Here is a 27,269-nt window from a genome sequence, read left to right on the forward strand (position 1 = left end):
ATGTAATTTGTGGGGCCATACCTAGATTATTTAAAAGAGTATTTACATACTTTAAAGGTCAACTGGATTTTTTTTTAAAAGGGGGAAATAGGTGAGCAAAGGCCCATTAATTAAGACTTAGAGAACTGTGCAATTCTGTGCTATTTGATTATTTTGAGTTCAAAATACTCACTTCCTTTGTAAAGAGTGCTGTGGAAAGGAGAGTCATCAAAACATTACTAGTTTTCCAAACAACTGGTTTATGAATTTAATTGTTCCTTCATCCTGCCTTTATAGCCTGATAGTTCTGAAGTTATATGCAATTATCTAGTATATGTGAAATGGTATGTGACAGATTTTCATTACCTCGTGTTATCTTTTTTCTTAAAACAGCTCTTAGGACATTTATTTTGGAACTTGCTTTTCCCCTGAGAAAGATAACTTCTCCTAATTATTCTGAATTAGTGAATTATAAATAAGGAAGAGGCTTAAAGTACTGATCCATAGCACCATCCACAAACTTAAAACAGGCAACCTTTTTTTCCCTTTACAAAATTATATTAAGTAAACTCAAGTCCACTCTCCTCTATTTTAATCCTGCAGCTGAATCATAGTTATAAGCTCACTGACCTATCCGGTTTCCAAAAAACCCAAAAACATACAGAATAAATAGTACTAAACTATTATCCTGTATTACTTTTGGCTAAATAACCATTCAAGAAAATTGAGTGATTACTAGAAAACCATTAGTAAGGAAAATAATGTAATAATTTAGTCATTAACGTATTACTTATTAATTTGTCAATTATTATTATTTATTATAGCTTCGGTAACATTAATTTCTTTGTATTCACAGTCACAATAGGTCAGAGTTTGTGTGGTGTAGAGGACTTTTAGACGGATCATGACAGAAGCCTGACACCCTCAAAGTTAGTCAGCAGAATGAAAGCTTTCATTTCCTCAGGCTTTTAGCTCCACTTACACAAAGAGCTGGTGAAAGTACTGAGCCAAATTGTTTCTATTTTCCAAGTCCTTTTGTAAACGAATCCTAGTCGTACCCAACTTCCCCTCCCCGATGCATATATTCTCTCATATAATAATGTTTACTGCTGAGTACTTAATCATTAACAATTCAATGTCCATTTCACTCTCCAGAATCCGAATTCATACAGAGCTAAACTCCCCCTTCTGTATGTACTGTAGGATTTTTTGGAACTCAAAGTCTCACACTCTAATCCTACTTCTACATGATAAAAATTTGAAGATAGCTACCTAGTTCCCCTACAATCTTCTCCTCAACTTAGAAACAATGCTTTCAACTGTTTCACGTTATTGGTGCACTTCCTAGATATTCTGCCTCCTGATATTCTCCTCCTGAAGACATTTCTGTTTGCAGGATCTTAAAATGTGGTACTCAAAACGAGACATAATACTAGTGTAATATAAATGGATATGATTAGATTGGTATATATTAGGTTACAGTTCAGCTAATGTACCCTAGGAATTTGGCTTTTGGAACAGTCATGTCATACCATTGATTAATATATCCAACTAAATTCCTATTAAACCAGGTCTTATTCATCTTGTGATTATAAAGGTGACTATTTAAGAAGACTTTAAATATAATCCTACTAAATCTCAACTCTCTGATTTAGACTATGGGTCAGCAAACAGTGGCCCATGGCCAAATCCAAACCACTGCCCTTTTTGTAAATAAAGTTTTACTGGAACATGGACACATCCCTCGCTTATGTAGTGTCTATGGCTGCTTTTGTGCTGCAACAGCAGGGCTGAATAGTTGTGACAAAAGAAACTGTATGGTTGGCAAACTTAAAAATATTTCATTTTTGCAATATAAACGTATCAAATTATTATGTTGTACAACTGAAACTAACAGAATGCTGTTGTGTTAACTATACCTGAATTTTTTTTTTAAGTTAAAAATACTTATTATCCGGTCTTTTACAAAACATGTGTGATGACCGCTAACTTAAAACTGTTATTTCAACTTGTAAAGACATTTTGTAATTCTGCTCTATTGCCAAGTGTATTAACCATTAAATAATTTCAAATTTATCTTTTTATTAGTTCCATATTAGTCCCAATTTAAAGTTAAATCTGCTTTTCCAAACCAGGAAATACAGGTACACAACTCAAAACTACTTAAGTTTATCAACCTCATAATAACCACAACATATCTCTATCTAAAGGCAGAGGAGAATCTAAACATAAGGTAGAATATTCAAGATTTCCTGAACAGTATATAGAATATTCACTGTTTAAAAGTATTTAAAAAGGCACAGCATAGAGAATGTAGTCAGTGGCATGTTAATAGCTTGCATAGTGACGGATGGCAGCTACACTTGTGGTGAGCACAGCATAACCTACAGAAATGCTAAATCATGTTGTAAACCGGAAACTAATGTAACATTGTGTGTCAACTATACTCAAAAAATTTAAACACATACATACAAAAGGAAAACACCCAATTCCCTTTTAGCCATGTATTCAAAACTCTAGGTACGAGAGAATGCTGCAGGCCTCAAGAGCTATAGCTGCTTACTGTCAAATTAACCGAGTAAATGCCAATGGAAGGAAATACATTTCAAAGGCAATCAAATGTGCTTAACTACATTACAAGCATTTTTCAAAACTCGACAAATACAGACTTTAAAATGACAGCTGGATGAAGAAAAGCAATTAAATCTCTAAAAACAGGATTTCTTTCTTTCCTACCACTATTTTCTTAATACGTAATTATAGTGAATGTCAGGTAATTTTGATAGACCTGGATGTTAGAGTTATACATAATTTCATGAAATGAAATTCTAGTGATTATCTTCTCTTTTACAAGATCAACTAACTGAAAACCTTAATTGAGGCTCTTTCTCATGATAGTCTCAATATATTTTTAAATATTTAGATATGAAAAGTTTCTCTCTTTAAGAGTTTAGAAATTTTGTTTTAAATCTTTACTTAATTATATAACGTTAGTAAGTCATTTAACTCCTTTTCTGTGCCTTACTTATTTCAGCTACAAAATGCAAACAGCCAAGTTCATCTCCAGCTGGAAGCCTATGTCATTTGAAAAACCACATCTAACATCATAACATACTTTTAACTTAAAAATAAAGAAAGACCATTCCTTTACACTGGAAATGTAGAGGAAATAAGGTTTAACGAAATTATGTTGGCTGGTAAAGCTATTCAAAGGGTTGAGAAACGACTAGATGTTCTTTATAGCTCTAAAATTCTATAAAATGAGGTTAAGTTTCCTTTACCTCAATTCAATGGTGACTGTACCTTACCTTTCTCAATATAATTCTTGGGGGCCCAGGCAGGATCCCCATCCGCATACGGATCATTATACTGAACTACTGCAGCCTCTTCATCTTCATAATCCACTGGAGGTGGTGGTGGCGGAGGTGGAGAGTCATCGAACATGGGAATGTCATCCGGGGGAGGTGGTGGCGGTGGAGTCGGACTATCCGCAACTAAAAGAATCCAGATAATTAATTTGAATCAGGAATTAGAGTAAATGAAAATTCCTAAATTAACAGAATTTAAGAAAGCTCTAATTTGTATATAGCATGCACTCTAATAAAACATGCAATGATTAGAAATAAAAGCTTGGTGTGTTAGAGCTTCTACTCCTAAGAATAATTTTGCAATGATAAAATGAGCTAAAAATTAGAGTATTAGGAAGTGCTACAAATTAATAAACGCAGGAGATTAGGAGACAATGTCTCTTTTTATAAGGATACAGGAGTAAAAAAGTTCCCTTAGTCCAAGGCTCGGATCAGAACAAATGTCACTCTTTAGTTAGCCTACCTCCTTAAGTAAGCCTTATGTCACATTTCTCATGTGGACTACTGTAAATGTTATGTACACCACTACATTTAGGGTTTGATAACCATTCACTGTGCACATTCAGGTCCCTGATTTTAGCTTTTAGTTATCTTTTAGTTCCCCAGAAATAAGCCTCCAGTGGGTGGGTATTTATTTTTGTCTGTTTTAACCGAGAAAAAAATTGGCAGTATCAGGTCTGCTTCATTGTGTAGGTTTTCTACTCTTTTATTTAAATTTTAACAAGAGAAATTAAGTTAGAAATTAAATAATTCCAATATCTCATTGAAAATTTTCAAAAACGTTTGTAATTCATAATCAGCTTTTTAAATGCAGAAAGCAAACTAAGAATTTTTGCATTATTGCTAGTAAAACTTAAGCATGGGATGTGGGAAAGACTCGATCCTAAAGATACAAGTTTCTAAGAATACATCCACAATAAAGATTTTTAAAATAAAGTGTTGCAGGAAGATGTAATTAAAAACAAACAAACAAAAAATCATATCATGCAAAACAATAATAACAACTCATACCTCAAGTTGTAGATGGGTGTGGTACATGTATGTGTGTGTGATTTAAATAATCGAACAGTGAAATGAGAAAATGACAGGCTAGAACTATGCTCATTGAACTATTATGATACCAGGTAACAAGTGCTCCCAATATTAAGCAATTCAAAGCTAGAACACGCAACTAATTCTTAATTCGAATTTCTGATCCACAGATTTCTTTGAAAGTTAAAGACGTGAAAATGTTTTGACACAAATGATACAAGGAATTCTATAATAACTGCAGGGGAGGAATTCAGAATACCAACATACTAACTCAAATGCCAATCTCTGGAGCTATTTATGTGATCAAAGCATGCAGTCATAATCTATTTGTAATACAGGTTTTAAAGTTTACTCCACCCTATTTGGAAAAACGTGCTGAGAATATAACCAAGGGATCCAGATTTAGAACACCTGTGGATAATAGCCCTACTTCCACAAGCACTTCAATTCTGATTTTTATTTGATCCTGTCGGGAGATGAGAAAGACTATGAGAAAACAAATCTTGTGTAGTGACGCTCATTCTGATAGCTATCAAGCAGGTCTACAATTTATTTTTCCACCAAATGCCTGGATCCATTTTATTTTTGCCCTTACCTTCTCCACAAAGCTTTCTAATATTATTGAGAGGAGAAGAAAATGGGTATGAATCCATCCTAACATCAAAGAGCCATAGCTCATATTCTTAATTTGGCTTAATGTGTAAATTGTTTGCCTGAACCCCTAAATTGCATTTACTCTTTTAATACATAACTAGTTTCATGTTTTCACTCAATTGCTTCATGTCCAACTGCTGTGACTCTACATTGGCTTATCTCTAAATTATATATACACAAGGGCAGAAGTCTGGTCAATCTAATTCTCTACGCATAATCCTTTGTCTAACACCACACATAATTAGTTCAAAAATGCTTCCGGATGTTAATCATACACAGATGTAAACACATGGACATTTTTCAGGCGCTCATGTCTTAAAGTGAAGCACATTTAGTAGGTTAACTGCCACAGGCCATTATCACCAATTTTGAGTGCCACAGGAAACTGCGTATTTAAGAGAATACAGAAAATTCATACTCCATAAAACATGTAAGATACTGATACAAAGTTAATAATCAATATTCCTAACATGCTTTCAAAGAAAATAGATCCTAAATAAAGCTGCACATTCTGCAGCAAAATGAGAGTAACTGATTCCAGTTCCTAAGTCTGGGGAAAAGAACTAAAATAAAATAGTAAGTACCATGGTCCTCCTGAGCAAAAACCATGCATGCCTAGAATTATATACATTAATACTGAATTTCTATTAAAAAAGAAAAAAAAAGAGTTGGGGTGCCTAAGTGGCTCAGTCGATTAAGCGTCTGCCTTTGGTTAAGCGTCTGCCTTTGGCTCAGGTCATGATCTCAGGGTCCTGGGATCAAGGCTTCCTGCTCAGTGGGGGGTCTGCTTCTCTCTCTCCCTCTGCCTCTCCTCCTGCTGGTGCGCTCTCTCTTTTCCTCTTTCTCTTTCTCTCAGGCTCACTTTCCCTCCCTCTGTCTAATAAATAAATACAATCTAAATAAAAAGTTACCAAAATGCTAGTCAATATGCTTTGGCCCCACTAAATGGATGTTTATTATGGCTATCTTAAAATATTTCCTCCCAATTTTTGACTGTAAGGCAGCTCAAGTTTTTAAACTCTTGTAGCACTAAGGACCACCAATTTACCCTTACTTACTTCTTTTTAAAAAAATAAGATTCACTTTTTTTAATAAGTTTAAATATACTGGAGTTTTCAAACAAATGTTAACAATAAGGATGTTTCACACTCAGAAATTTCAACATTTTGGAACTACAACATTTTATAAAAAGCCCATTCAATCATACATGTTTCGTGAAGGTAGAAACTTTGTCTTAGACTATCTGTACTCTTCCCAGAGCCTAGCACATAACACTGAATAAACAATTATTTGACTGGAGGAAGGGAGGAAATGTGGAGAATTACACAACAGGGTTAGCAAAAGCTGAACATTAGAATTTGCTACACTGTCTTCTCCTGGAAGATGGGGTAGTCATGTGGGTTACACATTTGTTATAACCATTCTAAAATTTGCATGGCGATGATCCCAAATGAAGTAAATCATTACTAGACCACCTTACCATCTTAATCTCAACATTTATTTTGCGATAGTATAATTCAGTAATAGTGGTATTTTTTATTTTGTCAAGTAACATTCACTCTGTGGAGTTAGGATCATACATCCTCTGGAACCTCAATGTAAGCAGCAATATAAACTACTCTATCCTAATCAAATCCATGTATTCAAAAGAATTTCCAAAAATCATTAACCTGACCTGCCTGAGAGAAGACCTAAAGGCTGAAAGATGTGGGTATTCGGAAATATTCCTCATGGGCCAAAACACGAAGAGAGCTCACCATTATCATTCTCACATGGATAACCTGGATGTAAATTATTCTTGCAGATTCATTCTTATCCTAACAACAAATCTTTATATAGGTTCAAAATTATTTCTGCATAAAAATCTGAGGCTTTTACAAAGCTTTCACCAAAATTTTTATGTAACTAAAGGGGGAAAAAAAAAACCTGCCCCCAATGCATAATAAATTTAATCCCATACTGTAATTATCTATATGCTGATGAATTTGCTGGCAACAGAATACAAAATGTTTTCTAATTCCCCTAATAACTACTGGAAGCTGGTAGTTTCCATACAATTTGAATTTTTATGTTTCATTACGCTTTCCTTAAGAATCTGCAGAGATCAGATTTCATGTTTTAGATCATGTAAATAACATAAGAAAGTTGCAGTTTTGAAATTTCTATGGGTCAGTAATCATGCACACAAGAGAAAAAACTGAAGACCGTGCTCTTCAGTTTCAAAAACATATCTGCACCTACTTTCAAGATAAGATTAGCTTCTCAATAAAAGTAAGAAAATGATGACTCATCAGCCATGCAAGCTATAAGGAGACAGCCTCTACTCTTTGACAGCTCTGTTTTTCCGAACTTACTGTTTTCCTGCACCCTGGCCACGAAGCCTGTGAGAGGTATCTGTGGAGTCAACTGAGGCATAGGGGGAGGGGGTGGAGCAATAGATACTGGTAGCAACAACACAGTATGGGGGAAGTAAAACAGATAAAGGAAAGAAAAAGAAACAAACAAAAAGCAGAAGTCAGTTACAAGGACCACAAACATAAGTATGCAAAGAACAGTTTGCAAATGAAACAAAACAAAACAAAAAACAAAACAAAAATCTGCAGAAACTTCTTCATTTCCCACCAGCAAACCTAAACTGAGCTGTTGCTTAGCCAACTGATTAATTTTTTTAAATACATGTAATTTAATCCTAATGTTATTCTGTTTGGGGAAGATTCAAGTTTACCATCACACTCATTTTCAAATTCTAAGGAAAGACTTTAAAAAATGAGTAACAGCAGTATTTCCAAGATATTGTGTCTGCCAAATCGCTATAACCTAACGGGTATGTCTAGCTTTTAAGGTAATGTTGTAAATTAGAACCCAAATAAATGTGTTATGGAATAGCTGTTTATTCCATATATAAATATATATATTAGTCACAGGTTTCCTTTATTATATATCTAAATTTACATACAGCTCTCCAGGAAAAACCCTTGTTATTGTAAAACAAGGTGATTATTATTCTAAGGTGACAATTTTATTTGTAAAGATATCCCTCCTAAATTTACTAGGGAATAAGTGTGCTCCACATACCATGTTAACTGTTCATTGAGTTTCTTAGGGTAAGTATTTCAAAAGACCTTCTTCATTTTATCACTTTTCTGAAATAGGAAATCTGATCTCATAACAGGTTAAAATATGCAGTTATTTGCATTAAAGTAATTCCTAACCAATCACTGAGTAGCTGTAAACATTCCAACTTCTACCTAGAGAGGACATAATTTATAGGAAGTTGATATCAAATGCTCACATGGGAAACAAATGTATTAAAAACTGTAGCAAACTAGAAGTAAACATTCCTAAGTTTACCATTTTGTCTCATTTTTAACAAGATAGTAATTGCCAAAGATTGCTTAGAAAAAATCAACAGGACTGACTCGCAAAATTCTTTACTGGCAGTTACTAAAACGTGACACTAAATCGACAGAGAAAAACGATTTGTTGGTTCCCAAGGATCATTTAACCAAAAGGGGGTTTCAATTAACCCAATGTATAAATTTTGTTGGTAAGCATAAAAATTTGAAAGAGGTTCAGTATTCAAAGCAGCAATAACTTACCAAAGCAATGTAATTGCATTTATACCCATTGTATGGCTAAAATTAACATTCAATTCACTATGAAACTGGTTCTCATTGATTCTGATACTTTGGATATAGAAGGCTCTTAAATAAATAAAATGTTACAGTTTTGATTTAAAAACAAAACAAACCTCCCACGAGCCTAAAAAATTTGTTTAGAAACAACCCTTAGTAACTAGACATGCTGGTTAGTACAGAGAGAAAAAGAAAAGCTATGCTATGAAGATACTAGTCATTACCAACACACCTGGACAGAAGGGGAAATATGCACATCAAAACACTAAAAACATTTACACCCCACTACTACTACTACTACTACTACTACTACTACTATTACTACTACTACAGCAACCACCACTACTACCACTATTACTACAACACCAACAGTAACTCAGATTGAGGGATAGTTATTTTGACACATAATATTTTTTAAATTTGAGTCCAAATTTCCTTTATAATATCAAAAAGATATAGTTACTCAGTACTGAAAAGGTCTTATTTGAGAATAAGTAATCCACTGAGCACTGTTAAAATAAAACTACACAAACATGTACTAGGTGAAGTGTCACTAAAAACCCTATTTGAAGAGTAATCTAAATATCTAAGTGAGGCAAAGAAAAATAAAGAACATAAAGATGGGATCTAAAAACACAATATATTATGAAAAAAATTAAAAGATCATGAAACTACTGAGGCTAATAATCAGATAATCAATCCATGGAATATTCAGACTCTAGGTACCTTTCATTACCAAAAGGAAATCAGGGAAAACATGAGATAAAATTCTAACTGGTAAAGTTTCTTGGTAGGTAGCCTGGTTAAAAATTTTGGTCTGGAAAAGGACTGTATAAATTTGGGGATTATCTGTAAATTTTGACATTTTTGCTAAAGTATTTTTCAATTCTTGGGAGTTTTTTGCTAGAACACAATCTTTAACTCTAAAATTTACATTAGAAATAAGAGAACTTTCCTCTAGCTCTGCTGTAAAATACATGTTCAGAACATGCATTATAAATTATCTTAAAACCAACTTCTTAGGGAAAGAGGGAATACTCACTGTTTTTTACTAATACAACATGCAGCTCTAGAAAGTAGTTACAAGCGCCACATGGGAAATTGTGTTCCAGACTATGCCCAGTGTTCGCCTCTTGAAGCCAATAACAAATACTGGACAACAGGCTCATGTCAGGGTTTTTTTTTTTCCTTTTTGAATTAGGCATCTTAACATAATAAGTGAAATTAACGATTACCCTAGGCAATTCATACTCCCTGCCAAAACTAGTTTCTAATCTTTAAATATCTGTATGCCTTTAAAAACACTGATTGCAGTTAGTGTTGAGATGTGCAATTTGACATGAAGAGAAAGAAATCAGAAGAAAATCCTCCCCACTGTTAACAGTGATTAGAGACAGAATAAGCAAGCATCACAAATGTTTTTAATGGTTTTGAACTCATTTCAGTACAGGTTAACAAGCTTAAAAGTGATAGCCAGCAATTTCATTGTATTACTTTAAAAGAAAAATTTTCACAATGTTCTTACTTTCACTGCTACTGAAGTGTCTCAAACATGCCAATAAAAATAAACTCAGCTTAATTTCAGTATTTTTCTTCTCTAATTCTATTTATAGTAATAAAAATGACAATATTAAACCATTAGTTAAATTTTAGTACGTAAGCATACTCAGTTAAGTCTGAATTTTTTTGAAAGTGATAAGCAATTATTTTTGTGATAAGCGCTAATTCTTAAAATGGCAGGATTCAAGGACTGATTTCCTAAAGCAAAACTAAACATGAAATAGCCTGGTTTCAATTGTTGTCTATCACTGGCAAGAACAACAGCTTCAAATAATTTCCTTCAAAAGGAACTGCACTGTTGCTGTACGCCTGCAAAGCAAAAGCTTACTTGAATTCTGAGAATAAAGTGGACCTCCATTAACATGAGGCTGAGCAGAAAATTGAGCAGTCACAGAGGGAGTTCGTCTGTATCCACCAGAAGATGCCGAGGAAGTGGTAGAGTTGTGTCGAGATATCTGCCTGGTCATTGTGCCATACTGGGAACCAGGAGCTGAGCCCGGGGCTGCGGAAAAGCATTAGTCAAAAGCAACCAACAAAGAACTTGAGAAACATGTGACCTCTGAAGGCAGAACAAAGAGAGGGGGACTCTCAGTAAGAAATATGTATTATTTTTTAAAGCCCACAGCACAAAATAAAGAGAAAAGTGAAGATAAAGCACAAATAGCTCTCTGAAGTTACAAACAAAAGGAAAAATAGATACTGTGTGGAAAGCTGCAAAAGTACAACAAATAACATTCTTAAACCTTTTAATTTAGCAGAATCCCAAATGGTATTTTGTTAATATTATACATAATTTTTTTCTGTATCATTTTAGAAGATGTAGGTTTTACATGTGAACTATGTCTCTCCAACAAAATAAGTACCAAAAGGTAATATGAAATGGAACGCATCAGTTTTCAAAAGTGAATGTATTAACAGTTGGTTTACAAACTTCCTTTTCCATCGCAAAATCTTCAGGAGCACAGGTGAAATTATAAAATGTAAACAGGCTAGCATATTTTCCACATACACTGCCATATTTTATGTGAATGTTTACTGTGTTAGTGGTTACAATCAAATACATATGATAGCAGAATCATTCTTATGAGAAGCACAATTTCTAGTTTCAAAGTACTTATATATAGTATCGGATTTGTTACGTATCTCCAAACTTTTAAGAATAACATACTTCCCCTTTCACTTAAATTTTTGTAACTGACAAAACTGTAAATAATTTTAGCCTTTGTAAAACAATTTTACAATTTTAAAGCAGCTTCATGTAGAAAATCCATTACCTTTCACCATACTTGGAGGGTTTTTTTCCATCCTATACCCAAAACAATCTTCTTTTTTAGTATCATGCATATCTAGAATGACTAAAGTACTAACAGTTCTTAAAATTTTATTCAACATCATCTTTACCAACATTTCAAAAGTTTAATATTTAAAAGGTTAATAAAGTTCAAAGCCTCTAAAGTTAACCATACTTTCCAAAGGTAACTTCAGGATTAATGTTAGCTTCCTTGCCCCACCCAAACATCTAACCAGAGTAAGTAAAACTAGTGTATTTTCATTCAGTTGTGTAATTTAACCTCTCCTAGAGGTCATACAAGTTATTACATAAAACCATACAGCAGAGGTTGTTCATTTTAAAAAGTGCTAATAAATTTAACATTTCGGAGCTCCCAAGCCATAAGCAGTCACTAATTATTTGAATCATCCCAATGCTCATTTTCTAAATAGAAACACATTTTAAAAATAACACTCGGGGCGCCTGGGTAGCACAGTCATTAAGCGTCTGCCTTCGGCTCAGGGCATGATCCCGGCGTTCTGGGATCGAGCCCCACATCGGGCTCCTCCACTGGGAGCCTGCTTCTTCCTCTCCCACTCCCCCTGCTTGTGTTCCCTCTCTCGCTGGCTGTCTCTGTCCAATAAATAAATAAAATCTTAAAAAATAAATAAATAAACAAATATAACACTCTATTCAAGATCCTTCATGAATAAGAAATTTTGGATAGCTAGGGTTTCCACAGAGCTAGGAGGTAAACCTTTAGCTGTTTTTAATGGAGATCTCTGTAAAATGATTTTTATATTTCTCTGACTTATATAAAAAGTACATGAAACCCAAGTATTCTCCTTGATGATCTAAAACTGAAAACCAACCATTCAGCATTTCCAAACTGTGCTTATTTCAGAATTTTTAACATTTTATTATGTAATAAATCATAATACCAATGGGTATATGATTTATACACATAATTGTTATATACAGAAATATTATATATACTAATATGTATAATTATATGTAATTGTTACATATAATTTTTATATAAATATTTTATATATAATTTAAAGAAAAATAAAATAAATACCCAGCTCCACGAAACAGTATATTACCAGTAACACCAAAGCTTCCTGTTTTTGCCTCCTAAATCCCAAAACCCAAAAGGTGTCCAACATTCTTTCTTTACAGATTCTTTTTTTAAAACACATATATATGTACCCTTAAACAATGCACAATACACAGAGAAGTTATAATTTATAAACTTTTATAATGGAGTAATTATGCATGCTGCTGGCTTGCTCTTTTTTGTTTTGTTTTTTATTTAGGATTCATCCCCGGTGGTAAGCATATCAATATTGTATCATCCATTTTTGTTGTTTTATTTGCATGTGAGCATGCCACAATTTATTAACCATTCTACTGTGATTAAACATTTGGGTTACATCTGGATTTTTGCTAATATTAATGCTATTACTATGAACGTTCTTAAATGTGGTTCCTGAGTTTCTCTACCACACTGGTTCTCAGACTTCAGCATTGATCACAATTTCACTTTGAGGGCTTGTTATAATACAGACTGCTGGGCCTAGTCCTCAAAGTTTCTAAGTGAGTAGGTCTAGAATGGGATCTGAGAATTTACATTTCTAACTAGTTCCCCTGTGATGATGATGCAGTTGGTCTGGGGATCATACTCTCAAAGCCACTGATCTAGGACAGTGGTTTTCAAATTTTATGGTTTTATGTCCACTCTTTAAAATTAGAGAACCTCAAAAAGCTTTTGCAGAGGTGGGTTATAGCAAGAGGTAATTACTATGTTAGAAATTAAAACTGACACATCTTTAAAACACATGAATATACCAAATACGAATAAACATTCTGTTAGCTGTCACAGCAATGATTCTATCATAAGTCATACAGCCTCTGGAAACTTCCACTGTATACTTGTACATGAGAATGAAAAAGGCAAATAGGTCTTAGTATTATTATGAATATAGTTCTGACCCCAAAAACTCCAAAAAAGGATCTTAGCACCCCCCAGGGGACCTGTAGCCATATTCTGAGAAGCCATACTCTAGGGTTAATATCTAGAAATGAGGGGCGCCTGGGTAGCGCAGTTGTTAAGCCTTCGGCTCAGGGCATGATCCCGGCGTTCTGGGATCGAGCCCCACATCAGGCTCCTCCGCTGGGAGCCTGCTTCTCCCTCTCCCACTCCCCGTTTGTGTTCCCTCTCTCGCTGGCTGTCTCTCCGTCAAATAAATAAATAAAATCTTTTTAAAAAAATCTAGAAATGAAATTATTAAATCTAAGGTAGAAACCTGTTCAACCTGACTAGGTAACAAAAAATTACTTTCCAAAGAGAGTGTATCAACTAATAAACTCCCACCAGCAGTGTACTTTCCTGTTACTACATATCCTCATCAACACTGGGTACTAGGACACTTCTACATTTCTACTTATAAGGTGGATATAAAATAGTATCTCATTGTGATTTTAACTTTCATTTTCCTGATTATTAAGTAGGCTGGGGACTTTTTTTTCACATGGAATTTCTGACAATAATTTTTATTATTAGGGTCTTCTTTTTATTATCTCCTTTTGCCCCTTTTCAATGTTTTGAAAAGATGTGGCTGAACAGCTTTACTTCACTCAAGCTGAAACTCAGCTAATTTGAAACGTTTCATTATCCATTTCTACCCGGATTATTGCTCTTGAACATTTCTAGGCTGAATGGTTTCATACTATGTGTGTATTCTGAATTCCTAATATGTCCAATCCAGTCACCTCCGATTTAGGAACAATTTAAATTATCTGATTAAAAAAAAAAATTCTTGGGGCGTCTGGGTGGCACAGTGGGTTAAGCGTCTGCCTTCGGCTCAGGGCGTGATCCTGGCGTTATGGGGTTGAGCCCCACATCGGGCTCCTCTGCTATGAGCCTGCTTCTTCCTCTCCCACTCCCCCTGCTTGTGTTCCCTCTCTTGCTGGCTGTCTCTCTCTGTCAAATAAATAAATAAAATCTTTAAAAAAAAAAAAATTCTTGGCATCCCAGATGCCGCAAGTACTGAGCTATATCAGAGTTTTTTACACTGTGATCCACAGGAAAGCCTCAGGAGCACCCCACGACCACACATCATTTTCTTTTCCATTTTAACTCCTCCTGTCCCACGTCTTCGCTCCAATCCTTTGACTGTATACACCAGGGAGTTCCAAATGAAGTTTCACGTAAAAAAAATACTATATTACTAATTTAAAAATATCTTTTTGAACAATCACTGCTATAATTTTCCTTAAAAAATCAAAACAAGCAACAAATACAAATCACATGAAATTGGTTACAAATTAAGCATAAAAAACATCTCACATTTCAGAGAATGTGATTTTACATTTAACTGTGTAACTTCAGAGGCCTTTCACCAGAAGAAATTAGTGTAAATTAGATTAACACTTAAACCTTTGTATTACCACCTACAACCTAATAAAAGCTAGCAGTCTAACAGAGGAGTTTATTATGAATTACAAAAAGTAAGTTAAAGCACTCCAGTGGTTATGCAATCTCACCTATCACAGTGTTCACTGGGAGAAGTGGTGGAAGAGGTGGTGCTGGTGGAGCTCCAGAAGGAGAAGGGACAGAAATATTTTCTAGTAAAATAGTTTATAATTCACGTCAGAGGACAAGAAAGAGAACTAAACATTCTGAAACAGTAAGAAAGTACAAAGATTTGGAAAGAAAAAAAAAGAAAGAAAGAAAGAAAGAAAGAAAGAAAGAAAGAAAGAAAGACACCCATATGTAAAACATGTCCAAATGAATATGATTTGTTTTACTAGATAAAAAGGACACTGAGTTCATACCTGCATTCACTGTAAAATACGCTATTTTTATAAGCAGCTTTTTCTCCTTTTTCAAAAACCTCCTTGAGAAGCTAAGAATTTTTCCTGACAGTTTTGATTATTAAATATGTATTTTTAACACTGAAAGTATTCGTTTCATTTACTAAAAAAATCAAGGGACTAATTAATGCTCTGCAATGATTTCTTCAATTGTTCTATAATCTAAAGAGTAAAAAACTTTTCCTATTTTAATCCCATTTTATATTCATGGCATTTTACTAAAGTATGTAATGGAATATTATAAATGTAGTGAAGTCAGAGAACAAGCTAACGCCACAGTTGAGACAACAGCCTACAAAGCAACATCAAAACTCACTGGTATTAAAAAACAATAACAACAACAAAACAACTCACTGGTATATAATTCACATTATATTGGTTTGCTCTTGAAATAATAAATATCATTCTTGACCACTGCCCCAAGGAAAGTATTTCTAGAGCAAAATGGCCAAAAAACTATTTAATAATGTTATGTAATATGCTTTGTATGTAAGCAAAAAGAGCTAGTAAAATCCTAAAGTCTCTGTGAAAGTCTCCCTAAAAATGCTCTTAAATTTGTTAGCATTTCTTCTAGCAACAATCACAAAAATAGGTAAATTTTATCTAATATAACTATTTCAGACTTTCATAATAAAGCTCGTAAGTTCCAGCACATATTACAACAGGTTAATACACAACATACCTGGTCCAACAGTGGGCGGTGAAGGTGTAGGCACGGCGATGGGAATGCCAATACTGCTGCTTCCACTGTTTTCCCGACTTCCACTCCCTCCGCTGCTTCCACTGCAAAGAAACAAATTTGAAAATAGCCATTCTAGAGATTTATCCAAAGACAAATTCAAAGCCACTAAATACTGCTTTTATGGTATGTGTGTGTGTGTGTTAAATACATAAAACAAAAAGTTTATAAAACTATTCAATACAATTTTAACCCTAATACTTAAAGTGGTTCTTGTGTTTTACTCTATTTCTCAAACTACTGGAAATCAGTGTAGTCATAACATAGCACATAGAACCATCCGAAGAGATCATCCTATTGAGAAATGAATGACCAATAAAATCTTAGAGTACAATGACCCAACAAAAGTTTATTTAAAACCTACTATGAAGAGCACTATCTAAAGCAGACATGAACCATGTTGCCATGGAGCTCACAGATGAGAATGGGAACATAGATGTTAAAAAATAGCATGATGGATGCCACAAAAGAAAATGTATAAGATGTAATGGAAGTTAATAAAAAGTATAATCAGTTTTAGTCTGGAATTAGTACCAAAATCTCCATCCCATCTCAAAGAATGGTGATAAAACAGGGAAGCTTTCTGGAAAATGAATAAACCAACAACAACAACGACAAAAAAGTGAAGTTTCAGCATTGGGCACTCTAGAGAGTCGATACTGTTAAACTCTAACCAATTCCTTATTATTCTGATTCCTATGGCTTTACTGTCCCTTTAGGCATATGACCTCACACTATCCAGTTGTTTTAGTAACATGTGCGTGTACATGTATGCACATGTATATATGTGATGTGTAACCTTAGGCTCCATATTGTCTTAAAAACCAAATCACTGTCCCAACAGGCCCAGAAACTGAAGAGAGTAAAGACTTGTGCTGCTTAGGTAAAATATTTTTTCTCCAATATGATTATTCTATAATTACATTATCATATGTTAATGGAAGAAAAAGAAAAAGAGAGCAAGCTGTTTATATATCATAAATTGCTTGACTGTGATGGACTCCCTAACTCCCTCAAACCAGGTGATCAATATCCTGACTTGTGCCGGCAATGCATCACAGACATATGAAGTTTTTGCACTTATTATGCTCTTCTACAATTATTGGCCTATATGCCCTGTTTCTCACATGGAGGTTAGAAAATTAGAGCCCATGGGCCAAATCTGGCTCTGGGTCCAATTCTTACAACCTGTGAGCTAAAAAAAATATATATATTTTTTAAGATTTTATTTATTTATTTGACAGACAGGCAGTGAGAGAGGGAACACAAGCAGGGGGAGTGGGAGAGGGAGAAGCAGGCTTCCCACTGAGCAGGGAGCCCAATGCGGGGCTCGATCCCAGAACGCTGGGATCATGACCTGAGTCGAAGGCAGACGCTTAACGACTGAGCCACCTGGACCAGATTTTTATGTGTGTGTTTGTTTTTGAATAATAATTCAAAGCATGGTTTTTCTCTCTAGTGTTTTCTTTTTTCTTTTCTAGAATATTCTTTTCATGTTTAAATAGTTGAAGAAAATTGAAAGAGGAATATTTCATGACACATTATAATCATATGAAATCCAAATTTCAGTTCCATACACAAAGTTAGACTGGAATGCAGCCATGCTCATTCACTTATGTGCTGTCCATGCTGCAATGACAGAGCTGAGTAATTGCAAGAGACCATATGGCCCACAAATCCTAAAATATTAACAATCTGGCCTTTTATTAAAAAGTTTGTCAATCCCTGTTCTAACAGAATGAGCTTCTGGAAAATTAAACTATACCTTACGGTCATATCCCTAGTACCTAATGAAGTAACTCTCAGTAACTGGTTGTTGAATATGATTAAACTAGTAATACTTCCACTAGAGAGAAAAACCATGCTATGAATTATTATTCAGAAACAAACACACACATAAAAATCTGGTCCTCACTGAAACTGATGACCTGATACAGTAACTGCAGATATCAATATAAAAATTTTATTTATTAACAGTAGCAATAACAACAAATTTCCATTACATAGCACCTAAGAGGCCTGACATACCCTACTTAATTGAATCCCCCCAAAATGATTTTGCCTAATTTCTCTAAATACCAACCTAAAAGTCAAGGTAAAGAGAGGTTCCTTGCCAAGTTATTAAGTGATTGATAGATAAAACTGAAGAATAAATTAAAGCTATAAAGTTAAGCTAATAATAACAACAATAATAATAATAAAATAAATTAAGTTTTACAATAAATTTGTCTAACTTTATAAAAGTACCCAAACATGGAGTGGCTACTTCTGGGGAAAGAAAGTAGAGGCTATAATTGGGAAAGAGCCTAAGGGGGACCTTCGGGGCTGCTGGTAATATTCCATTTTCTGATCTGGGGATGGTTATGTGGGTATATTCAATTTGTATTAAACCATCAAGTTGTATACTTAATAGACTGTATGCTTTCCTGAATATACATCATGCTCCATAATCAAGTTTTTAAAAATCCACTGGGGAGGTGATTTCTAGAAGTTTTTGAAAAAAACTTACATATTCTAGTATAGCAACTCTCTTAACAAAATTCTTCCTCAGATTTAAGGTGTCTTTTTTCTTCCAACCTTATTCATAAAGTTTAAATCATGTTGTATAATTTCTGATATTTCACCTTTTATTAAACCAAAATATTTGAGTGGCTGCCTTGATCTTATTTAAATAACTGTTTTAAAAACCATTCTTTAGGGGCGCCTGGGTGGCACAGCGGTTAGGCGTCTGCCTTCGGCTCAGGGCGTGATCCCGGCGTTATGGGATCGAGCCCCGCATCAGGCTCCTCTGCTATGAGCCTGCTTCTTCCTCTCCCACTTCCCCTGCTTGTGTTCCCTCTCTCGCTGGCTGTCTCTATCTCTGTCAAATAAATAAATAAAATCTTAAAAAAAAAAAATTAAAAAACTATTCTTTAGGCCTTGATCCAAATATACATTTATACCTCCATCAAAAAAGAAAACATAGTGGCAAATCTGCAATTCGTATAAACCTACTTAAAACCTAAAAAACAGAGGAATTATGGCATAAATTCATTTACAGAAACATATACAATGTTATTACCCCTCATCTTTTATATTCTGTATTACCATTAGAGCGATGCTTTACTCGGCAACTTTACAGGAGTTTGTCACCAGTCAATAACCCCCACTCGCAGGTATTTAAAGACTCCGCCTGAAGGTTTACCTGTGTGTCCTGGGTCTCTGGTTTAAAGACGCTGTCCTGCCTGGACTATGCTGACTTCCGAGCCTAGCAGGACTTGTCATGTAGTCATTAGGAACTGTTGGGGGTTTAACAGGTTCCAGGGTTTTGTAAGGAGTATTTCGTCTAAAGAAGCATAACAGAGAAAGGAATAACGAATAAGAAAGATTAGGTGGTATTTTCCCCCAAATTTGTGATTGTTTCTTTGTAACCAAATATAACACAATTTTTTTCTTTAATTTATAATAAGTTTTGTTTAAAAAAAATTCTTAATTGGGGTATATAAATTTTGTTACTGTACACAAAAACTAAAGTTTGTTACTTTTTCTTATTAAAACCATAGGAAAGGGTGATTTAAAAGTTCTAACCTTATTTCTAAAAATAATTATAATTTTTTAAATGCTCAGTAATATTCAATTTTGAATTATACACTATTCTCAGCTCCGTGACCCACACACAAGCCACTGTCCTCCCATATTATAAAAACGAAGTATCTCCCCTGCAATTTATTCCTACCTCAGTGTAGAAATATATAAATGAGTACATTCTGATCCTATGTAATGCTATGTATTTCTCAATAAATGTTTTTAACTTTTCTATTTAACAACTTCATATTTTTTTTCAGGGGCTAGGGATTTACAGAATGAAAATGGAAACTAAAATTCTGTAAAAATGTTGATTAATCCCTGTTACTATAAAATAATGATTCCTCACCCCTCTACCAAAAAATGAGAAATCTACTATTTGCCTTCCTATGTTAAGGTGAATAATCTTTCAGAAATGTCTTACCAATTATTCAATATTTTCATTGCACTGAGAACTGAGAAAGAAGAAGCCACCAACTGTTATCTTTTCTATTTTTCCAACTGGCCTACCCCCAAAGCTCAAGTTTGAAGGGCACTCAGATTACCAGCAGAAACACAGTTAAGAGTACTCCAGGTAGAATCCCTAAGTCTTAGGTACCAAGAAGATCTGCAGGCTATGAAGTCGAACGACATAAAATACACCACTTACTCAAAGTCCTGCAATACGAATATTGTTACCACATGTGAAAGCACCATATGGAATCCTCCAGCAATTTCATTAGAAATAAACTTAGGCTAGACTTATTTTTTCCCCAAAAAATTAATTAGAAAATTAAAAAAATAAGTAATGCTTATTTACACATATACAAAAGAACCTTTCTAGTACAGAGTACAGAGAATATTATAAAACAAGCAGATTTATTTTGGATTCTGTTCAAGGAAATAGGAACCAAAATGAATTTGCAGAAGGTAGTTCACAATGAGAGAGTCCCCCGGCAAGGACCCATACACTTACTTAAGTCATAGAAACATCTTTTTCTTTCACATATGGATTTTCTTGTAAAATGTAGTTGAATTCTTACCCCAATGTTCCCCGGCCTGACATGGGAGGGCTTGGTGGTTTCTGAGTAGGAGGATTTGTTCTCGACAGTGTGCCAGTTCTTGCAGGCTGGTTATTTCCATGCTAAAATGTGGAGAGAAAAGCTTTTATTTTTATATCAAATTGTTCTGTTGGTGTTTTGACATCATGTATTATTATTTTTTTAAATATCAGAATGTGAAGTAAGGATTCCCAGACAGTTTTAATAACAGACTTTGGTACTACATTTTAAAAAGTCAAGAAACCACTTGCACTTGGCTTTTCTCCTATTATCCTGTGCTATTCATACCAATTGATGACAAATACAGGTGTGATTACTGGATTTTCTACATTATTTTATTGTTAAACATGTTCACTGAGATCAAACTTATCTGCATTCAAATACTGGATTTCCCAAAATTTTTTAGATGTGTACATGAATAAAAGCTACAAATCTCAGTGTGAAGTAGCTAAAATATTAAGATAAAAATCATCTTTATCTTAACAATTCAGTAACAAAGTCATATATGTCTGGAAAACCTCCTAATTGTAAGTCAATAAAAGCAAGGCAACTATCAAAAAATGAGCAAAGCAATAAATGTTAGCAAAATTAATGTTCCTATATAAATGCAGATGTCAATATATCTTTGATATATTAACACATCCAAGCTAAATGTTGCTGATTTGAACTGAGTTTATTTAATCTACATAAATCCTATGGGAAAAAAGCAGACAGACATAGGAAGAGTTTTCAAATTTTAGTGGCTCTGCAGCCTCTATCAATATAGAGGGAATACTGTGGATCAAACGATAAGTAGCATCTCTTACCTTGGCTTTTAGCCACTTTACGTTGGCAAAAAAAGGGGGGAAAAAGTAGAAATTAATTCTAAACAAATTATATCTGATAGGACACATTTACATTTATAGTTATTCAATTCATGTTATTAAGCTTTTACCCAGCCATATTTCAAATATTTTATAAAGAAAAAATATCCATCAGCAGTAGGGAAATATTCACGTGTATCAAATATTTTTCAAAAGAATATATTCATAAGGAAACCACCACTTAATTATGCCAATCTCATGCAGGTCCAATAATGTCTTAGGTTAGTATTTTATCCTATGAAACTAATCAACTGAATCACAGATGATAAACACTGATTTAAACACAAACACCTAACACATTCAATGTAAGGCTACTTTAACATCAGTGTACAAGAGTAAGGCTTTACTGAACAATCAATGCCCAAGTATTCATTAGATGACTGGTAATATGGTATTTTAAAAACTGATAAACTGTTAATGTTAAAATTCAAAATCACATGTTGCTTCCAAATTCAGAAAAGGACCTAGCACCCTGATGTTTAAAACAAAACAACTATGCACATTAGCAGCTTAGCCAGATTCTAACAAAGGCATAAACAAACAGGGTCTAGCAACCCTCTCATCTGTAACTTACGAATCTAAATCTGAGCAGTCCAACAATACTAGGAAGTTATTAGGTTGATTTAGTTCTAAGTTTTCTTCTGAACCAGTTTAACTAACATTCAAAACTGAAGAATGATTGCTTTGATCCTAAAGGCTACTTCTATGAAAGATGACTAGCCTGTATATGCAGTAATGTACTATAAATAATATGAAATACTCCGTATAGTCCTAAAGCATCACTACTTGTACTATGCCACTTAAGAAATATCTTAAGGTCATACAGTCTAACCGTGTATATATTCTTTCTTTAATATTTGCCCTTCTAAATATGAATCTATCATTTTTCAGGTGACCATAAAGGCAATATTAAGAAAGTCAACCAAAGGAGGAATGTATTTTGTCTTAGATATATTTTCATTTCCAGAAATTATGCCAGAATTTTGGTGTTCTTTAATATTTGTTTAGACTGATACTGTTTGTTTTTATCAAGGTCTGGAATCCTACCTCGCTGCTACATATCACACCTCGATTTAGAAACTGTAAACCCGAGTAACATTATCATCCTTGGAAATAAAGATATACTAATTTGATACCACTACAATATGCTAAACACTATCCCATTCTAAACTTGGAAATATTCTAAATATGACCACACATCTTCCCTCATTTGTTGTTTCAAGTGAACGAGAGGGGGAAAAAAATAACATTCAAGTATAAACTGATCCCAAGTGAAAGAATGAATGGAGAATTTGGGAATAAAAATTCTAGCTGAACTCTGACTATGCAATGGTGTAACCTTTAACTTTATATGGAGCCCCGCCTCTTCTACCAAGCGTGTATTTATGTATTCAGAAGTGTTTCAGTTTGAGAGTGTTAAAAGAAAATAATCTCTGTATCTTACAGCTTAGAATACTGTAATTGTTAGCAACCTACAAGATTTTTCCACTTAAATGTCCCCAAAATGCATCCAAACTAGACTTTTATTTCCTTAAAATCTCACTTCATTTCTTTAACATTTACATTTATGGATGAGCCACTTTACCATTTCCCTGGAATCTTAGGTTGAAAACAACAGAATTCTCTTCGATTCCTATCTTCTGGCCCTAAGTAAATCATAAGCTTTGTATACCACAGGTGCTGAAAGTCTATAAGGCCAGCCAATCCCTTCTTTGATATATGACTCATTAGCTTACTCCTTTAATACAAGCAAAACCTTCAAAAAAATATCATTCCTATGTACATACTGTAAATCTTTAGTGTCTCTACTAATAAAATGTAACAACTCCTAGATCATATGGTCTTTTTGAGGCTTAAAAACACATACACTGAAAGTCAGTTTTTTGTAAATTATGAATCAGGTTATAAAACTGTTAATTAAAAGTAAATTTAGGGGCGCCTGGGTGGCTCAGTCGGTTAAGCGTCTGTCTTCAGCTCAGGTCATGATCCCAGGGTCCTGGGATTCAGCCCTGCATTGCGCTGGGCTCCTTGTTCAGTGGGGAGTCTGCTTCTCCCTCTCCCTCTGTCCTTGCCCACCCCCCCCACCCCACTCGTGCTCTTGCTTTCTCAAAAAAATAAAATCTTTTAAAAAAAAAGTTAAATGTCTCTACTAAGTATTCAGGTCCTCTCTGCTCTATAGCTTACTCTGAAAACTTGTGCTCTCTTATAAGGTTCATCTTCTTTCCATTCTCCTTTATGTATATATTCTGGTAGTTTCCTTACGCTAGGATTCTCTTATCCATATCTTACACTGTTTCCAAAAGTCAAATCAGACTTAAGACATTTTTTCCATATATTTTTTTAAAGATTTTATTTATTCATTTGACAGAGAGACAGCGAGAGAGGGAACACAAGCAGGTGGAGTGGGAGAGGAAGAAGCAGGCTCCCAGCGGAAGAGCCTGATGTGGGGCTCAATCCCAGAACACCAGGATCACGCGCTGAGCCAAAAGCAGACACTTAACGACTAAGCCACCCAGGCGCCCCTCCATATTTTTAATTCCTACCAAACTTACGTGTAACCATCTACTTCACAGCATAAAACGCTTTAACATAATAAATATTATTTAAATAATACAAATACCAAAACCCTAAAATTTACATCACAAAAGAAAATATGATGGAATATTAATTTCAGAGTGTAGCAATGAAACTTAGCAGCTATAAGAAAATATTAATATATCTGGATACAATTTTTAAAATCTGTATATATTTTTTTAAATACCCAAACATCAAAGTCAAAAGTCAAACAGCAGTATGAAGAAATATCTGCCAATATATAAGCTCATTTCCTTAACAGAAAAAAGAACTCTTACCAATCAGTAGGAAAACAAACTACTAAATAGGAAAGTGGCAGATGAAAGATAAGAAAATAATTCTAGAACTATAACTAACTATAGCTTCTCTCTTTTCCTTCTCATAATTTTGACCCTAGCATTTGTTCATTAACTACTACCCTAATTTCTAACTTTCACATACTTCTAACTGTGCTCTAGAAATATTTAATTAAGCTGGCAATGATCCTTCAGAGAAATCAGAAAACAGGAGAAATACAGTGGCAAGGAGACAACTGGGGGAAAAAATTGTGTATATATTTGTATATCACAGAAACAAAATATGGACAAATATGCCACATATCAGCTTCTAAAATATATTGTTCTCACAGACCACCCACTCTCCTATTCCTAGTAAAAAATATACTTAAAAATAACCGGTACATACATGTGAAATAAACTCAGAATTTTAACAGAGTAAAAAAATAAAAACAAAAAATTACCTGTACAATATAAATGTACTTAGTGCCACAGAGCTGTATGCTTAAAATGTTAAATGGTAAATTTTATGTATATTCTGCCACGATAAAAAAAAGTTAAAAAAAAGAAAAAACCCATGTCAATATCCATATCACAGAAAGTAGACTGCCAAAATTCACATCTGCATACTTTCAATATATTATGTGGCATTTACACTTCCCATTTATATATATATAATGAAACAGTCTCACGCAAAATTTCCTTGTAAAATTTGCTTTCATCTTCTACTCTGCTAAGTACTATGTGTATTAAACTATTAAATATAATTATTAGTGGAGGAATAATATAGGATATTTACTGCTAAGATGGTGACAGAATGTTTTTTATGCATGTATATTGTTTTGAAAGAAAGAAAATTCAAAACTAGGCCAAAAGGTAAGAAGTGAGTACAAGTGTGTGTGTGTGCACATGCATGTACAGGTATATGTGTATGCATATAAATTTTAATCCTAAGGCAGTTAATACAAAAAGAGTTCTTCTCTTTATATCTATCAATATTCAAATCCTGTAGCTCAATCTACTCTAAAATATCTTAAATTAAAATTGAATTTAAGCTTTTTTACAAGCCTAGCCACATCCTCTGGGTAAGAATAAAACAAACAAACAAGTAGCCTGAGCAGAAATGGCTGAAGAATTCAGGTCATTCAGTAGGTTTGCAAAATGACCCACAAACACCTAAGAAGTTGACAAGCTACCGAATCCTTCAAGAGCGACTAATTCTGCCATGCTAAGAAATAAACATGGGCAACAAAACTTCTCTTTCCTAAAAGCCTATTGGGGGAGGGGAGGGGGAAAAGGAGGGGGTGGTAAACAAAATATATATAATTTTTTATTTTTCATAGGTTGCTAGAATTATAGTCACATCTACATAGATGCACTTATATACATATTTTTAAATAAAAGGTTTAAAGTATTTACAAATTATTTTCTAAACCAACTCTGTAAAGCACATAATTTTTTTATTTTTAAATATTCATTGAGTAGTAAAAGTAAGACATGGTATTCAAAATAAAATCTGTAATATTGGTCTAGGATTCAAATGGCTTAATTGATGAACAGCCATGTTAAGTAAGTTTTATTGTCTTGAACACAGCCTATTCCACAGATAAAATTCTTATAACTAATATTAATGTTCTTTGAAAATTGTAATGTTAGTTACTAGCTAAGAGAATCTATTAAGAAAATTATTTTTATTACCCTATTTCCTATCCAAAATATTTACTGGATAAATTATTTCAAGTTAATACAATATAAAAACGCTTACCTTGACACCATGGCCCACATCATCCAGAACTGTATAGTCAATAGGTTTCCGAATATACCTTACAGGACGCTCCATATTTGCAGGTGCTATTATTTTGTGAGTTCTTGATGTATTCTTATTTGTTGTCAAAATACCAATCTCTCTCCGAGCCACTTTCTCTTTATGAATGTCCACGGTCTGTATTTTAAATTTGAACAAAGAAAATATTATTAGGCATAGTAAATTAAAATAATGTCCATATATAGTGGGCCACATACAAGGTTGGACCACAGGATGGTATTGCATGTCTATTTTCCAGTGAATACTATATCTTTCCCTTCAAAATTAAAGAAATTAATGTCCCTGAGGCTCAAAACAGGGAATATCTAAAGATGATTAAAAGCATCAACTGATTTAATGGATTTGGTTCAAAGACACTTTCCAGGAAAGCAATTTTCATTCCCAAAAACTCAGTATGTATGGAAAGGGAGAGAGGTCCTGCTCTGAGAAGCTTACATTTTATTTACTGGGGATGCAGACCAGGAAGAAAATTAATAATTACAACACAATGAGGTAAGTGCTGTAGTGACATATGCACAGTGTATGTGAAACTACTCCAAAGGTGTTCAGAGCCAAGATACCTAACTAGGTCGAGAAGGGCTCACTTAAAGATTTTACATAGAATCTGTAGGTTTTTAAGGATGAACAGAAGAGGTAAATATGGAAATTATTCAAGGCAATAATTCACGTTGCAGACAAAAGTATAAAAGAAAAGATGGTAAGTTAGAGCAGAGGTTATGAACTGGAATCATGCAACCTACCTAATACCGGCCTTTATGGCTTAAAAAATTTTTTGTTGTTTTGTTAGTTGCCAACATTTAAAACTAGACAGTAGGGGTGCCTGGGTAGCTCAGTTGGTTAAGCATCTACCTTTGGCTCAGGCCATGATCCCAGGGTCCTGGGATTGAGCCGTATGTCTGGGGCTTTCTCTCTCTCCCCCCTGCTCCTGCTCTCTCTCATTAATAAATAAATAGATAAATAAATAATAAAAATCTTAAAAGAAAAATCCCTTTGGTAGAGGTGTTGAGGACAG

The 27,269-nt window shown here is 34.1% G+C and overlaps 1 protein-coding gene across 12 annotated transcripts in view; it reads right to left on the reverse strand.

The window, feature by feature from the left end:
- Positions 1 to 27,269, reverse strand: part of ABI1 (abl interactor 1) — a 122,186-nt gene that overhangs the window by 1,018 nt on the left and 93,899 nt on the right. For 3 of the 12 annotated variants that reach the window (XM_045775361.2, XM_087857613.1, XM_087857612.1), the window contains exons 3-11: positions 26,198 to 26,374; positions 21,527 to 21,541; positions 20,703 to 20,803; positions 19,301 to 19,441; positions 16,060 to 16,160; positions 15,048 to 15,128; positions 10,557 to 10,730; positions 7,388 to 7,474; positions 3,288 to 3,473 (exon numbers count right to left, since the gene is read on the reverse strand). In XM_045775361.2, the coding sequence (XP_045631317.1) occupies positions 3,288 to 3,473; positions 7,388 to 7,474; positions 10,557 to 10,730; positions 15,048 to 15,128; positions 16,060 to 16,160; positions 19,301 to 19,441; positions 20,703 to 20,803; positions 21,527 to 21,541; positions 26,198 to 26,374 (1,063 nt within the window). The remainder of the gene's footprint in view (positions 1 to 3,287; positions 3,474 to 7,387; positions 7,475 to 10,556; positions 10,731 to 15,047; positions 15,129 to 16,059; positions 16,161 to 19,300; positions 19,442 to 20,702; positions 20,804 to 21,526; positions 21,542 to 26,197; positions 26,375 to 27,269) is intronic. The other 9 variants (XM_087857611.1, XM_087857610.1, XM_045775362.2 and 6 more) reach the window with 9 other exon arrangements.

Source organism: Ursus americanus, chromosome 31 (genome assembly GCF_024610735.1).
Source record: "Ursus americanus isolate L20-20 chromosome 31, mUrsAme1.1.p, whole genome shotgun sequence".
Classification (NCBI taxonomy): domain Eukaryota; kingdom Metazoa; phylum Chordata; class Mammalia; order Carnivora; family Ursidae; genus Ursus; species Ursus americanus.